This window comes from Onthophagus taurus, chromosome 7, assembly GCF_036711975.1.
Source record: "Onthophagus taurus isolate NC chromosome 7, IU_Otau_3.0, whole genome shotgun sequence".
Taxonomy (NCBI): domain Eukaryota; kingdom Metazoa; phylum Arthropoda; class Insecta; order Coleoptera; family Scarabaeidae; genus Onthophagus; species Onthophagus taurus.
This window is the reverse complement of record NC_091972.1, coordinates 32,832,231-32,849,949: the sequence shown is the minus strand read 5'-3', so window position 1 is coordinate 32,849,949 and position 17,719 is coordinate 32,832,231. Positions and strand designations below refer to the sequence as shown.

The 17,719-nt window shown below is 30.6% G+C and overlaps 2 protein-coding genes across 3 annotated transcripts in view; one reads left to right on the top strand and one right to left on the bottom strand.

The window, feature by feature from the left end:
• Positions 1–4,408: 4,408 nt before the first annotated feature.
• The window catches only part of LOC111414927 (uncharacterized), a 93,748-nt gene continuing 80,437 nt past the window's right edge, over positions 4,409–17,719 (bottom strand). For both annotated transcript variants that reach the window (XM_023046396.2, XM_023046397.2), the window contains exon 4: positions 4,409–4,961. In XM_023046396.2, the coding sequence (XP_022902164.1) occupies positions 4,758–4,961 (204 nt within the window). In that variant the 3' untranslated portion in view covers positions 4,409–4,757. The remainder of the gene's footprint in view (positions 4,962–17,719) is intronic.
• On the top strand, positions 5,150–17,401 carry LOC111414926 (UDP-glucosyltransferase 2-like). Its single transcript, XM_023046395.2, has 4 exons — positions 5,150–5,961; positions 16,319–16,541; positions 16,669–16,888; positions 16,946–17,401. The coding sequence occupies exons 1-4, from the start codon at positions 5,152–5,154 to the stop codon at positions 17,289–17,291; spliced, it is 1,599 nt and encodes a 532-aa protein (XP_022902163.2). The 5' UTR covers positions 5,150–5,151; the 3' UTR covers positions 17,292–17,401.

The window sequence follows — 17,719 nt, the reverse complement described above, 5'->3', positions numbered from 1 at the left end:
TTAAAACATTGATCTTGGAAAAGAGCTTACAAAATTCAGCTCTGGCATGACTTGATGTGGCGTGGTCAATATGCTCATCGTACATTTGGTAGACATTAGTGTAGATATTGATATATGTATAATCTATATACGAAATACAAAAGAGGGAATCATGGTCAGCATGAAGAAACATAGTGAAGACATTCAAAAATCTTAGAAACTGTTACGAGCAGCACACGCAAGTTGAATAGGACCTTATAATGCGTGCACAGGAAAGTGTAAAATTTTCCAGCAATCACTATTAGCAACAAAAGATTCTTACGAAAACGCAACGCAAATTTTAATAAACCAGTTGCTTTATGATTTAATGAAGGAAAATATAATAGAAGTGAATACATTATTTTATAGACCTAACATGCAGAGGATGGAGAACGACAGATGTCACTGTCTTGTACAATGTTCGTGAAAATGTTTAAGGTTGAAAGATGTTTACCCATTGTATTTGATATTTGCCATTCTATGTTTATCTGATAAATGCATTATAACTTGCAGTAATTAGATTAAATTAATGGTTCAGTTTATTAGTAAAGCTCGTTGACGGTGCATAAAAAAGTCGTCATGTGCTCGAGTAAGTATAACGCCAGTAAGAGGCATTATACGCAAGAATAAAATGAATGTATTAGCTGAAAGAAAAATTTCGTCAAAAAAACCTCTAGATCAAAATTTTGTGATGCTCAAGACATTGTAATTGTGTCATACTCTATAAGAAATAAAATAATTCTTAAAGGCTGGAATTATTCAAATTCAATTTAGCAAACTAAACAAATTAGCCATTGTGATTCATCAAAAAGCGGCAACAATAACCATAAGAGGTTACGTATTTACTTAAAAGTAAAATGATAAAAAATAGAAATCTTGGCCAATATTTTCATATACCTGATAATACATACTTTGGACCTATTTTGGATATAAAGAAAAACATACAAACTGAAAATGAAAGTCTAGAAATGTGGAGCACAAAATGGTTACGCTTTTTGCAAGCTAGGAAAGGATCGGAAAATTGTCCAGGAGTATTCTAATGTATTTATTTTATCAATTCAGTAAGTTTTGCAAATTTTCAGAAGCAGCTAAACGATGTTAAATTCTGTCAGTTCCTTTTGTAACTCCAGTAGGTTAAACATAAGTGGCCGATATTCACCTTATACTCATTGTGAGAGTCCCGACAGAAATAAGCTTAAGCAACATAGTATTAACCAAAGGTGCTAGTTGCTTCCAAAAAGAAGCTAGTTGGATCTATATCTCATTCATTGACTAATATAACAATAACTTTTCGTGGTAAACAATTGAACGTTTGTTTGCTTGATCTAATAAACTGCATCGAACCATTACAAACTTACATCAAGCATATTTTTAAAGCATTAGTGCTATAATATATGTCCTAACATTTCTGATGTAAGTCGCTATATATTTATTAATTTCGAGAAATAGAATTAGAATTTCCCTGATATAATAGAAAATCTATCAAGACAAATAAAATGATCATTGTTTATGAGTATAATGTGAATAAAATAAAGATTTTAATAAAGAACTTTTAATAAAAAATATTTCAAAAGTATTCCGTTATTGCAATGCAGACCTCAATATAGACCGAGACTATTTTGGTTTAGAGTAAACTATAATTCACTGAAATAAAGCCATTAAAAGTGTTTTTCAATCAAACCTAACCCAATTGACGTTTTATATGCGGTGAGTCAGAAGGAATGAAAAATCTCTGAGATGATGACAAACCTGGTTTATGAAGTATAAGGTGTTCAAAAAACAATAGTTTCCAACAAACAAAAATTAAGCATATAGTAATTTTAATCTGTTTATAATTTTCACAAATCTACGTAGAATAATTTTTATATTACTCGAAATTTAAAAATACTATGAGATGAAAATTGTTTGAAATAAACTAACAAAATTAAAACATAATGCATAAACGAGGTGGTAAAAGCTGGTAAAGGACCCCGAGGAGATATTCTGACGTCGATAGGAGTATGTCATTAACTTTCAGAAAACGATTGTTTCTTGGGTTATCAAAACGTCTGCTAGCAAGTCCTATTCCCAACGTCCTCGACTACATTATATGTCGCATACCATTGGTAATGCATGGATCCTGTTATACAGCTGATGAAGAAAGGTGAAAGGGTAATGTTCTTCGCCTCAAGTATGGCGGTTGGGCTGGTCTAACTTCTCAGTTAAATAAAAATCTGATAAGAACTTGAACCCAATATCATCATCATTAGTATAATAGAAGTACTAGAAGATAGGGCAAGAAGATGAAGAAGTTAGAAACTATATTCCTTTCTAATAAGGCGTAAAAAACTAACAAAGCGAGAGCAGGAGTTTCATTACTCACAAAACGTAATTTAAAGGAATGTACATATAAGAAACGTTAGCAACGTGGCAGAAAGAATAAGAATCATAACCCTAACTCTCTATGGCTAACTAATTTAGTGGCAGTATATGCTCCGTCGGAAGACACGGGCCATAAGCTGAATGACGAAGTGACTTTAACCAAATCAAGATCAAATATTGGTGGAATGGTAGAGTAGGGTCAAGAGTTGGAGATGACATAGTTTGAAGATATGGCGAAATAACAGTAAATGGCTCAGGAGAGAGATTAAGGAGGATTGAGGAGTGTAAAGTATATGAACTGAGAATAATAAACATCCTTTTTTCGCATAAGAAAGAACACGCCATTACATGGAAAAGATCCTTACAGCGATAAAATTTTGCAATTGATTACATTGTATTGATACAACATGTCAAAATTAAACCGCAAGACTTCAGAATCAAATGAGGAGCCAATTGTGGCTCCGATCACTAAGAATCGGCTAAAATCCTATTTCCATATAGACACCTCTAGATGCGAAAAGAGAGCAAAGAGGAAAAGGGAAAACTTAAGACAATAACAGGAGAAGCAATATAAACTGTACCTATTACAAGAATAAAGTATAAAGCAACTCTACTAAAGACGATTAGAAACCCAACTTGAACTAAAACTCATAAGCAACAATTTGGAAATAGAACAGAATTATATCAAGGAAGCAGTCTACAAAGCAGTAGTGGAACACTGAACAGACTAGAGTATTAATTCAAGAAAAAAAGAAAATATTTCAGAAATAGCTCTCAAAAAAAACAATCGTAACTAAACTGGAATATAAACAATACAACTGGAAAGTAAGACGACAAATTTTCGGGGAGAAAAACCTATATTTGGAAAGAAAACGCCAAGAAATAAGAAGATGTGTCAAACGAATCAAAGTGAACCACATTAGTTCATTCAACGACTTCATCAACCTCAATGAATGGCATAATCATTACAAGGAGCAATTAACAGAACAAAGAGCTGAATTTTTGAACAAAGGAATAACGAGATTGAGATTGGTGAGAACAGCAAAGTTACAATGGCGGAAGAAGACGTTAAAAAGGGCATACAAAGAATGAAGAATGGATGATCAGCAGGATCAGGGAACATGTCAGGTGAACTGATTAACATTCATGATTAACGATGTTAATGAACAAATGTTAAACAAATAAAAACACTAAGTGGATAGAAGATTTCATACATAGTTTCAATATTTAAGATAGGTAGTAAACGTGATCCAAAATGTTATAGAGGTTTGAGCATAGTCGTTTATTTGGAAGAATCCTGCAAGAGAAGCTTATGGAGGGCATAAGTAAAAATAGGTGAAGACCAGAGTGGATTTATGCCGGGCAGATTTTGTACGGACAACTTGTTTATAATGTTTTCATATAAGTATTGGAGAAAGTAATAAGGATAAGAGAAGTAGCACAGCTAGGATTTAATGATTTGGGGAAGAGACATGACTCCATTCCTAGATGCAAACTGGCAAGTGTTAACAACTACTCAAACAAACCCTCATTTAATACACAATATATCCACGAACTAATGACGGACTAAGACAGGAGAGGAGTGTATATAGTTTGTTACCATTTCATGGTTACAAAACTGTACTCAACTTATGAACAGCGGGGCCTGCAGGTTAACATTGATGTTTAGTAGACGCAAAACTTGAAGTACTAATTAAGGACGGTATGCAATTAAATTGAAAATTTATCTTTCCTGTTTAGTGATTTCTCGATTTTTTGAGTCACTCTGTATAAACTCAAAATTAAAACGCCTTAAAATTTGTAAAAAATTGTAAACAGTTTTGAAACATTTCATAATCAAAAATTAAAAGTGATTTTAGAAAACATTTTTATTGGCAAGTATTTCGTCATGTAATTATTTCCTGATAATGTCTATTTAACTGAAATCGGTCAGCGTCCATTTATACAATTTGATTGGTTCTAATTCTGTCTAAAATTTTAAATCAAAATTAGATTAAATAGGGCTGATATTTGGTTTTAATACTTACAGTAAGATTGACTTTTTTATTTTAATAAACATTCTTCATAAATAAAAAATAAAAGCATAAACGGAATTCGATTTTAAATTAAATTTTAAACTAAATTTACTGTTTTGTTAATACAATTAATCCTAATTTAGTGTAAAAATTTTTATTTCGAATCAAAAAAGATTTATTTTGCAACAAACTTAATCAAAATTAACAAAACAGTTCATTACTTTATTTTTATGAATATGATTTAAATCTGATGCTATTTGAATTAGAAAGAAAAGTCAGCGTATATAATCTAAATATTTAGTAAAAATATCACAAAATACAATTTCTTTAACTCCTTTAACGTTATTTTTTTTCGTGGTAACTTCAAACCATTGATCCAAACATGCGTTTTCCCCTCGTTAACACCAAACTAACAGCCATAACCGACGCCAAAAAGAAAAGAACTCCCAAAATCGATGTTACAATTCTACATCTACATCTCCATTTTTTATCTGCTTTGAGCCGTTTGGTTAAAATTTCTGATCGATGCACATCTAAAGTAAAATCGGTTTCCGGTCGTCCACCAGGCTGAAAAAAGACAAAAAATTAGAGATTTAAAAAAATATGTAATTTAAAACTAAAAGCTTAAATAAATACATTTTAACCTTGTCCTTGAAAGAAAAGAAGAAATACAAAACCATGAAATTAATACTCTTTGAATTGTTGTTAAGGTAAAAACTTTTAGTTGAATATTTTAGTTTTAAGTAAACCTTTCAGGATGAAAGTACTCCTACCAAGTTTCTTTTTAACATACGTTCAATGTGCGAATATCTTATTCGTTGGATTTTACCCATCAAAAAGCCACCAAGAAATCTTTCAAGCGATTTGGACTGAACTATCGTTACGCGGTCATAAACTAACCGTTTTATCTCCGAATCCAATTAAAGATCCCTCTTTGGTAAACGTGACGGAAATAGATTTAAGCGATGTTTATCGAATCGAAGGAACTAAAAATACGCCGTCTTTGAGATCGAAAGAATTCGCCACTAAAGACGGTATTGCAAAACTATTTGATTTTATGGAGACGATAGTCGAATACGAATTGTGTAACCCGGATGTAAGAAGCTTAATAGTTGACAATAGAAAAGATTTTGATGTAGCGATAATTGAAATTCATCATCCTGCTATGTTAGCGTTTGGTTATAAATTTAATTGTCCGGTTATTGGAATATCATCGCTTGGAATATTTACAAGCGCATATAACGCGATGGGAAATCCGATTAATCTCGGACTATATCCCGAGTTAGTGTTTCAAAAACGATTAAATTTAACATTTTGGGAAAGACTTCAAAGTACGTATGACGGAGTATGGTTTAAATATTTTTATGAAAATACCGTGATGTCAAGAGCAGACGAAATCGTTAAAATGCATTTTGGACTGGATACTCCGTATATTGGAGATTTAGAAAGAAATATCAGTTTGTTATTGTTAAATATGGATCCGATTTTTTATAGTCCCAGACCAGTTTTGCCGACTCTTATTAATTTGGGACATATTTATATTAAATCTGATCAAGAATTGGCTAAGGTAAATTTGAGTAGTTATAAAAGTTAGAATAATAAGTAATAAAATTTATAATGAGAGGTTTAAATTATTATTGAGCGTTGCAAAATAATTATTACATTACATGACACACTTCTGTAAATTATATGAATATTCTTATAAAATTTTAATTGTAAAATGTGCGATTTTATCGCTAGTAAAGTATGATTTATTCTTGTATGAAGCAATTAAAAATAATTGTATTTGCAGATTTATCTGTTTTTTTTTATGTAAACGTAAAGAATATTTTATTCATATTAAATAAGTATTTGTATGCTTTAAGTAAATTTTGAAAATTTAATTTAATGTATTTAGGTCGTTTTAAAAATAATCAAAAAATATTTCTTTAGATTTTAATGCAACATACGATTCAAGTAACTTTTAAAAAGAATCTAAAGCTCAAGGTTCAATAATTTAAAATCGAATAATCAGCATGTTTTGATGTTATTAATTTTAAAATTCGTGTATCCGTAATTCATGTGGCTGTTTTAAAAAGTTAGTAATATGAGAAACGTAAAGTTAGTTGCATACACTCTAGTCTTTTATGCAGATAATTATTAACTAGGTAAACAAAAAGGTCTAAATTGATAAACTGATTTTCACTGAAAATAAAACATCGAGGACAATGTAAAAAAATTGTTGTCTCCAAAACTGTTGGGAATATAGAACTGAAAAAATTTTAGTTTTTAAAGAAACGTTTGCGATTAGATTGCACTAAATTATAATCTTCCAGGGTGACCAATAAATTTTATAAAAAATTATAGAAATCGGCAATTAAACTTGACGTTTGTTGAAAATATGATTAAAGATTGAAGTTTTGTCCAAAACGTTAACCCTTCGAAGGTACTTCACATTATTAGAACTCATAAAGCACTGTGGGGTCTGTCTCACCCCAGGCCTTTAAACATCATTATTTAAAATGCCTTCATTAGATGAAAAACACCTAGCTTCCAGGTTCCAGAGGTGTTTTCACATGTGGAGCTACCCCCTTTGGTACTGCCATAAACGAAACTATAATTCTTTTCGCACGTCTTCCTCTGCGCTACGGAATTTTAAAGGGTCCACTTGTAACCATTTTGCCTAATATTACCGATGCTCTACTTGCAATTTCACAGTCTGAAACTTCTTGTTCTTCAAGGTGATCCGAATCTTCTTCACTTTCTTCTTCATTGAAAACGTCTTCTTACTCTTCTTTTATCAAAAGTTTATTTACTTCGGTTTAGTTCCTTGTCAGTTATAGTGGTCATCATGTAAAAACATACCTGTGTAACTTAGCAATCCTTAAAATTTTTAAAACTTAGCAAGCAAAATATATAAAATTGTTCAAACTATTTTTTTAAAAATTATAATTGAAATCTATTCTACCAGTTGTCAATTTTTAACTAGCTTTGGCCTTTGGTCATCTTCAAAGACTCTACATATAGATTAACATCTCTCATCTTATCCATTTTATAAACAAGTTTCTTAAATGCATTAATCCTCTGCATTTTGGGCAAAGGCCCAGTAAACAAATTTGCGTTTCAGAAACATTTCTGATACATATTATTGAAACATGAAATGTTTCTTCGACATATTTCTGGAACATAGTTGAAACGTGTCTGAAACTGCTAATGTCCGGCCCTTTTTATGTTTCATTGAAACGTTTCTATTGAAACATTTCTGCAACATACAGGTGACAATTACGGTACATTTCTGAAATGTAAATACGTTTACGAATCTACGAAAATGTCTCCTAAAGATATTCAGCTTTATTTTTTTTCTTTCCATCTTATCTCACATCACACGAACGTAGAACTATATAACTATATAATTTTATATGATTGCAGGAGAAAAACAGCCAAATTTAGCGGGAATCGCGATGAAACCTTATAGGTTATGATTTGACCTACGGAAAACATAAAATTCTTTATATATGCCTCTTTCTTTAAATAGTGTTCACTAGCCGTATTTTCATTAACTAAATCTAGTGGTGATATATAAAAAAACTTATACAAAACTTGCGCCATTCTAAACTAATACTCGAACGATTCGAACTGAGAACAGAACAAAACACAATAGAACAAGACGTGACAAGACGCTGACCGCGATGAAGATGTCTCAGACATGTTTCAGACACATTTGTAAAGAAATGTTTCAAATAAAATGTTTCTGCTACATATTTTAATGATATTTCATAAATATTCCTACTGAAATGTATTTGATACATATCTTTAGATACGTTTCGTAAAAATCGTATCTGTCACGTATATGAGACGTAGTTCTAAGATATATCATTTAATTCACTGTACGTTAAAATTGAAATGTTTCACAGATGTTTCTTGTTTACTGGGGGATGAAGAAGGAATTTGTAGAGTGGAGTTTTTGAACTGTGGTTCTATTCGTTAAGACATTCAAGTTGGGGTTCGTTAAATTTTAATATATCTATTTCGTATTGTTCCAGAAGGTTCAGTTGAAACCCTTCTTATGTGAATGTAATATTGAAACATTTTGCTGTATGTCAAAGTCATCTTTGGAAGTTAGCATATGTCTGCCGAAATTAGAACTATCATTATGCTCTGGTGCTCTCTAATTCTGGTTTTTAATGATCTATCAGTTTCTCCTATATAAGTGGCACTACAAGTATTGCATTGCAGTTTATATACTCCACTTTGATTTAACAAACCTATCCTGTCTTTGGCATTGAAAAGTTGTATTTTTTTTAACTAGTCAATAATACTTAACAAAAAATATCACGCGAAAGACGCACTATGGTCAAGAGGACCTCACCTACACTTCAATACGTTACACTAGAACTACCAGTGAATGTTTTGTCTCCTTGTAAACTTTAGGTATATTTAATATATCGTCTGTGAAATTCTAATGCCTTGTAACCCACAAAAAATCCAAAATTGTGTTATTATATTTTTATGAAATCTACAGAATTATACATAGTACTAGTAACACCTAGTAATCCACAAATACGCATTTACTTAGATAAAAGGGATTTCTTTCATCACGTATCCCAAATGCACCTCAACAAGAAAACAATAATACCTCGTACACCACAATGAAAATTTGAATACCTCTTAAGCAACATTTGGTATAAGTCAAACTGTGGTATACAAGGTATTTATTTAAAAAATCGATTTGAAATACTGTAAATAGTATTTTTTTAAAAATATATTGTTTTTTGTTTTTTTTTTTAATTGAATCAATAAAAAATGAATAAATATTGTTTACAAAAACAATTTTGGTAATTTGATTTAAAAATAATTAAAAAGTAGGCATTGTTAAAATAAAGTAATGTTGTAGTAGGCTGTGTCCGCTATAACTAATGTTATTGTTTTATTAAAATAATTGATATTGGTGTGGATTTCTGTGTCAAAAGTGTGTTTAAACTAGTACTTGATATCTATAAATTTACTGAGTGATGGAAATAGTTACGGTAAGTATATTAAATTATTATGTATAATAACGAAGTCTATTATATTTAACAAAAAATATTTGCACTTATTTATTTTGCATTACTATGCTAACATTGTTTGCGTTTTAATTAATTTGAATGTAATTACGAATTTGAAGTTAGAGGAGCTGAAGGATATAAGCCATCTGCAACCTGTTGAAAATATTATAATTGAGGATTTAAGAGATGTTTAAATGTTGGAGCTAGATGCACGAAAAGACGAAGAATGTGTTAACAATGATTTTAATGACGATGACTACGAACCTAAAAAGGAAAATGGTACATCAGATAGCGACGAAGAGCAAGGAAATAATGCTGAAAAAGATGAAAAAACAAAACAGGATGAGACATTAACAGAAAATGATATCAATCATGGCAATATACCGGAAGGAAGGAAAAGAAGTATTACTGCTCAACCTGATAAATGGGCAAAACATTCTGCAAAAAGGAGCCGAATGGAAGGAAAAGCGTACATGGGGTACAGCAGAACTAAAGAAGGTAAAGTAAAACAGAATGTCCCAAAAGAAGCAAGAAAAATGGGTTCTTCTTGCAAATCAAAAGAGTGTCTTAGAGTAAAATCCAGGAATTGTTCAGAAATTAATGACGTTCAGCGCAATACCATATTTACTAAATTCTGGAATGAAATGAATTGGGATCAACGAAAAGTGTTTGTAATCAATCACATAGAAAAAACTGTCACAAAAAGAACGTATACTAAAAGCTTTGAGAGTAGGCGAAAATATTCCTTAAAATATTTTCTCACAATAAATATGAACAAAGTGCAAGTTTATAAAAAAATGTTTCTTCAAACACTTGCTATAGGTGAATATTCCGTTCATGATTGGGTCCAAAAGGGATGTTACGGTATGACTTCTAGCTTCGATTTGACCTACAAATCAAACAAACGAACCACTAAAAGAATTTTTTGATTGTTTACCAAAGTTGCCTTCACATTATGGACGTTCAAATTCAAGTAAATTGTATTTAGAAACGGTAATCCGGAGCCTAAATCAATTATTTAAGTTATACGAAATTAAGTGCAAAGAAGAAAACAAAGTATCCCTGTCGAGAACAATTTTTAGCAAAATGTTTTATTCTATGAACTTGTCAATTCACCCCATTAAAAAGGATAAATGTGATTTGTGCACAAAACATGAAGTTGGTCAATTATCAGACAAAGAATGGAATACGCACAGACGTAAAAAAGAAAGGGCTCGTGAAGAAAAAAAGAGATAAGGAAGAAGCAAAAATGAACAAAAAAGGTCGGGTTTTAACAATGGATTTACAAGCTATAAAAGTGTGTCCGTATGTAAGCCAGCACAATATTTTTTAAGTTAAAACTGTGTTGCCACAATTTTACAGTTTATAATATAGTAACGCATGAGGCAAAGTGTTTTTGGTTTAGTGAAACTGAAGCAGATATGACTGCATCGACTTTTGCTTCTTGCATTATGGAATACCTAACAACACACAGTCAGAATGAATCTGGACCAATTATAATTTACAGTGATGGATATACTTACCAAAATAGAAATAATATTATAGCAAATGCATTATTAAACTATTCTGTAAATAATAACATAGAAATTATTCAAAAATTTCTCGAAGTTGGACACACACAAATGGAATGCGACTCAGTTCACAACTGCATCGAAAGGAAATTAAAAGGACGAGACATTCATTTACCTAGTGATTATCTACGAATAACAAAGGAAGCAAGAATGAAGCCCTTTCCATATGAAGTGCAATATTTTAATTTTAAAGATTACTCAATCAAGAAATATCAAAGATATGCATCTATTAGACCTGGAAAGGTAAAAATTAGTAATACTATGAAACATTCTTTATAACTGCCTGTCATTTTCCCTTTAAGGTCACAAATGATCCTGTGGTCACCGATATTAGAGCTCTCCAATATTTGCCGAATGGAAACGTTTATTACAAATTGGATTTTGATGATGAATGGCGAGAACTTCCACAACGACAAAAACCTGTTTCTCAAATGGTAGAATGGCCACAAATGTATAAAGAGGCAAAGTTCAAAAATGGCAACATTTGCAGCTGTTAAAGTCAGTAATACCTACTGACTGTCATAGTTTTTATGACAGCTTAAAACATGATTCAGAGTAAAATTTTTTAGAGAATTTATTGATTCGTAATAAAAGTAGTTTTTCCTAAATAGTGTTTTATTTCTGTAAAAATAATATAATATATCCTAACCCACAAATTTGACAAAAATCTAAAGCTAATCACTCGTAAGCCACTGCAAATTTTAATATACAATATTTACTAAAAAATTAAAAATCATATGTTTGTATCTAAGCCCTTGTGTAACTGACAGTTTCAAAACAAACAAACAAATACTTTCCCAGTTTAATATAAAACGTCTTTTATGTCTACTGAAAAAAAATGTTTTTAGGGTTACAAGGTATTAGAACTTCACAGACGATATGCTATCTCGAATTTACATGAAAGGACACGATTAGCAATAATTATATTTATTTAGTTTATATTGTACTAGAAACAATCCATCAAATTCCCACTAAGAAATTAAGCAATGTTCTCCATCTATTGATTGCAATAGATTGCAACTTCACCTCTGTCATTGTTTAAGAAATAGTTACATATTCTTTTAGTGGGTAGCACATCTTTTTTGCTAGTTAGATTTCTTTATAACTGAGAACTTCAATTGCTGGGTCGTATTAGAGACGTAGTTGTAACAACTTTTGGAACACTTGCATTATCATTAAATGTGTATGAAATAGGTCTCCTCTGTATCGCATAAGCGAATTCGTCACAATAATGCGAACTAATCTGATCGTTTTGATCTTTCGCACACATATGCGAGATGTTTCCTTGTTCTTCCCATATTTTTTGCACCTTCTCTACAATAAATAGGAAACCCTATAAAACTATTCAGGAAATTCTCATTGTACTCCAAAAGTGTATCTTCTTTTCTTTGAATCTTTTGCCATCTACTTATCCCTTTTTCTCATGAAAATAATAAAATAATCTAACTCTTACCGATTCGAAACAGATTTTGATAAGATTCTCCTATTTGTAGATACTTTGTTATCCACATAGAATTTGAAACAGTGAAGAAAAATTATTATAATGACAGAGTGTATACTCCTCAAAAGTACTATAATATTGTGACAGAGGCAAGCAACAGCATCTTAAGCACAGAGAGTATTGATTTAAAATAAACCACAGCCTATAAAAAAACGATTTCAAGGGTGTCATGATAGCATGAATAAAAATCGTGCATATTTTTTTCATGTAGTAAAATAGCAATGGTTAGTTCTAGCAGATTTCTTGATATAAACACCGTCAATAGATTTTATATATTACGTCTTCAAGAATAACAAAGATAACCACTCCCCATAAAACACCAAACAACGCATTAGGACACTGGAAGGTTTTCTGTGTTATCAAATGAAGAATATGTTATTATTAGATAAGCAGCTGAAGATTATACAAAACGATAAATGTTTAAATGTTTCATGTCCAAAATGTCCAATTGAGGTTGATGTGGGTGATATTTCACACAATGTATAAATTGTTTAAAATAAACTAGAAAAAAAATGGATTAACTCATTAACTGGAAACGATAATTGGAGATCTGAGAAAGTAAAATATAACTTTCATTTTTATAGAACGTTGTTAACAGCAACAGCTTGTATCGAGTTGCATTAACAGTACTATTACAAAGACGTGAAATAAAACAATTAAACATCTTTGAAGAATTAAAACGGTTTCTAACACTTTGTGTTGTAGTAACTGATTGTTAGTTAAGCTTCATAGCAATAAATAATACATCAAATGATAAAATCAATATAATTACTGAAATTCTATCGGAACTGAGTAGGGCAAAAATTTTCGCTAAGGTGGATATCCCAAAGTTCATGGCATGGGGAGCCGCAAGCAATAATAGGTTAACAACATTTTGGAGAAATTAAATAAAATGCAATTAAATACTTATATTAAAACGAAATATATCGATTATTACAATATAATTTTTGCGCGAACGCCGTCGGATGAAATGGAGAAAATAGACAACGAGGACATTTTTTAGCTCTTGGTATCATTACGATGTAAAGTAATATTAAACATCTTTTATTTTTCATGTTCACTTCATTGATTTATTGTAGAAATATTCTTATTGTTCAAGTCAAGTAATAGTAAAATCAAGAAATAATGAAGAGGCGATAATTAATGGCGCGTCGCAGCATCTCCGTGAAACTAAGATTCGAAATTAACAATGTTTTGGTAATTCCAATTTTTGCTTTTAACTGATAAGGATTATTTTTATTTCAAGAACTTCCCCAATTAACATTTCTCTACTTTCGGACCATTTAACGAATACAATAATCGGTATCAGATTCTTTGAAACAGTTTCTATAACTTCTTTGCAGTTCGTTTTATATGTCAGTGGGCTTTTCGACGTGATGTTGATATTTCTTCTTGTCTTTTACTTATATCATATTTATAATCCATATAATTTTATTGGCCATGTTGATACAATAACATAACTGGTGTCGTGGTGCTAATATGACCAAAGAATAATTTTATTTATAATAGCACAAAAACTTCAAGGTAGATCAACCTAGAGTTACGAAACTATAAAATTTTATAATAGCTCAAATTTTTGTCAAGGGCACCACCTCCCTACTAAAAGGTTAAGCTAATAATTAAGTAATAACGAAAAATTTTTAGTGAGATCAAAATATTATATAAAGTTAAATAAGTAACAAACAAACATTTTAATGTCAGAAAACACAGATTCGTATATTTCCGAGAATTTATTAGATTCAAGAATTTGACTTTTGAAACAATACCGTTAGTGAAGTGCAATTTATACAATAGATATTTAATAGTAATTATTTAATAGATATTTGTCTACAGTTAAAAAGATAACAAATTTACAACATTTTCTCTATCTTTGAGATGAGTATCTAAAGTATGACGTTTGATTAGCATATTTTCCAATCTCTGCACAAAATAACAAGACTCAAGATTCAACAAGATTCATGAAGTTATATTTGTCAATAAGTTAAAATCAAAAAATAATTTTTCAAATTTACTTAGAGTATGTTTTGCTTTTATGTCAAAAGCAACACAATCTTCTTCTGTCGACATAGCATTAAAAACTGTTTAATTTCATCCAGTTTTATTTATTGGAAATATAATAACCTTTCTGCAAAAAAATAGCTGTGTTTGAGGTAAGATATTATAAGCACATTACTGTCGGCTATATGAAATTGTATTCCACATGCATACAAAGTGGATGGATTGTTGGAACTGCAAGAAATAAATTTCTGTTACGAAGGTTGATACATCCCAACCTCAGTGTTGTACTATTCAGTTGCATTACAGTTCATTCAATTATCAAGTCCTGACAACAAATGTAGCATAACTTTGAAAATATTGCAAAAATGTTCTTTCTCTTGATCGAAGTGATTACTTATTATCTTTCGGTTTTGGGAAGCATATTTATTGCTTTGATTGGGCCCTTCCTATACTGCCTCTTTTCTTGAATTTATCAAGTTGATTTCCCTGCTAATCTTACCTTCCGTAAACTTCAACGCTTCTGGATTTCACTTAGGATACTGTTCAGCGCAGTGTTTACGCTATTCTGACTATTATCGTTAATTTCTCTTCATCGTAAACATGACCTTTCCTTCCTCCATTGTACTACTTTTACTAATTGAGAAAATGCTGAATGCTCTTGGTAAAAATTCATTTACAGTTGTCATTTTTGAGGTTCATCTTGGAGAAATCATAAAAGTGGTAAATGCAAATTGCCTTTAACTTTTGTTTTATCTAAATGAATGTACATCAGGATAAACACTATAGATTACTTCACTCTGAGTGATTAATGTCACTGAAGATGTTACGTTTATTGCTTGATTTTTTCTTGATTTGCAAAATAATCGGCAATTCATTTTTAATGAACTATCTGGAACTAAATGACACATTCAACTAACATTGAAAACTTTAGGATATGGATGACAAATATTACAGTAAGGGTTTCTTGAAATATTTCATGTAATGATGTAATTTGCAGCTCTAAACATTTTTCCAACGCTTCAAAGGGAATGCCGGTAATATCCACATATAGATGACATGGGTTTCGTACAAAGACAGTCTTTTGTTCAATCATTTTCTGAAAATAATGTTGAATTCACATATAAGAACTTGAAGACGGTTTCTGATTCTTCAGTCTTGATGTAAAGATATTTAATTATAACAACGTTTCCGAGATTTAGTTTAAGGCGTCAACTATGCAGTTTTAACACAAATGTAACACAAATATTAACGCAAAATAACTTCGAATTTAATTTTATTAGTTCTCGGATTTCGGATAAATGGCGTTTGGTTTCAAATCACATCATTAAAATGTACCACAAGATCATGTTTGCCTTTCATTTACGAGATCATCATTACTCCGTTTTCTAATTCATATACTCGGTCAATAATATTTCTTTTTGAAAATCAATAAGCAGCTTTGAGTCTACGGTTTGACCACACGAGTATTAAAACCACTAGGTTTAATGTAATTGACAATTGTGATCAAAGAGACACTCATTGCAAAGGAGTGTTAAACACTGACTTAAATGCTCTTTACTTTTAGTTGTAAACTTACAGAGAACAAACATATAATGTTTATGACAATTGCATATATGTAAATTCCACAAAATATCAACAAATCTATTTATCAATACTAAACTTAAAATATCACCGTTGATATTTTTATAAATATCCATAATTTAATCACAGTTTTAATACATTTGCTTCCTTCAGAGAATTAGCAGAAGCAGATCTCACAGTTAGGAGATTATTAAAATTATTCTTTTTTATTATTTTATTTAATAAAATATTTTTTTAAATTTTATATAGGATTTCAAAGAAGATCTTGATGAAGCAAAAGAAGGCGTAATTTACATAAATTTAGAATCATCAATAAAATTATCAAACATGACCCATCCACTTCTTTCAATAATAGTAAAAGACCTCTCCGATCTTCCTTATAAAATCGTGTGGAAATGGTCATCGGAATATTTGCCCGGACGGCCAGAGAATGTAGTAATAAAGAAGTGGATTCCTCAACAGGCCTTGTTAGGTCGGTAATTAGTCCATTTTAACAAATAACGGTTTACGATTGCTACCATTAAAGTTTTCTATTAAAAGCTTTTAAATTATATCGCCGTCGTGTCCATTTCTGTTTCTTCCTTTTTGCGTGTTGGCAGGTCATAGAAACGTTAAGGCGTTTGTAACGCGAGGCAGTTTATCGTGTATTGAGGAGGCCATCATGAACGGTGTTCCATTGATCGGGATTCCATTCGCAGATGACCAACATATTAATGTCGATGATATGGTCAGGGTTGGAGCTGGATTACAATTGAATCCGTTTAAATTGAAAAGAGGTCAATTGAGAAAAACCATTTTAGAAGTTGCAGAGAATCGAAAGTATTTTATTACAATTTATTATATTTCTTGAATTAATTTACTATTATAATTTTTTAGATATAGAGAAAATATGATAAAAGTAGCTAAGATAAAAAGTGATGATTTTATGACGGGTGTTGAACGAGCAGTTTGGTGGACCGAATATGTTATAAGACATAAAGGAACGGATCATTTAAGAAGTCCAATTCAAGATGTTCCGTTGTATCAATACTTTCTTTTGGATGTGATTTGTTTTACTTTGGTTGGGATTTTATTGATTTTATGCACTTCATATAAAGTTATGAGTATCATTTATAATGCACCGGAATCGAAGAAAAAGAAGAAGAAGAAATCTAAGAAGAAGAAGAAGCGTAACAACTTATTAGAATTAGTCCAATACAATAACGATCTTATATTAATTTAATTTAAGAATTAATGTTTTTTCTTTATTTGCAGTTATTGTTTGTAAACTGGCGGGTTGGCTTTTATCTTGTAGCTTTATTGATTTTGTTAAATTTAGAGGAATAAATATTATTTAAAAATATTGCATAAGAATTTTGAAATTGATTGTTTAGTAAGAGAAAGAAGAATTATTACAAAATCAAATAACCACAAATTTAATCAACAAGTATGGGATCATTGTTTGTGGTTTTGTATGAAAGGTTAATTTGTCCTAGTTAACGGAAGGTTGTGGTTTACGTAAAAGCAAATTAATTAAACTAATCATATTTATTAACTATGACAATATTATGTCATCTAATTAAGTACTTTGATTTACATGCCAAATTTATATTAGAAATTGTAACTTTGAAGTAATCATTAGATTCAAAGCAGAAAATACAGTAAAGGTTA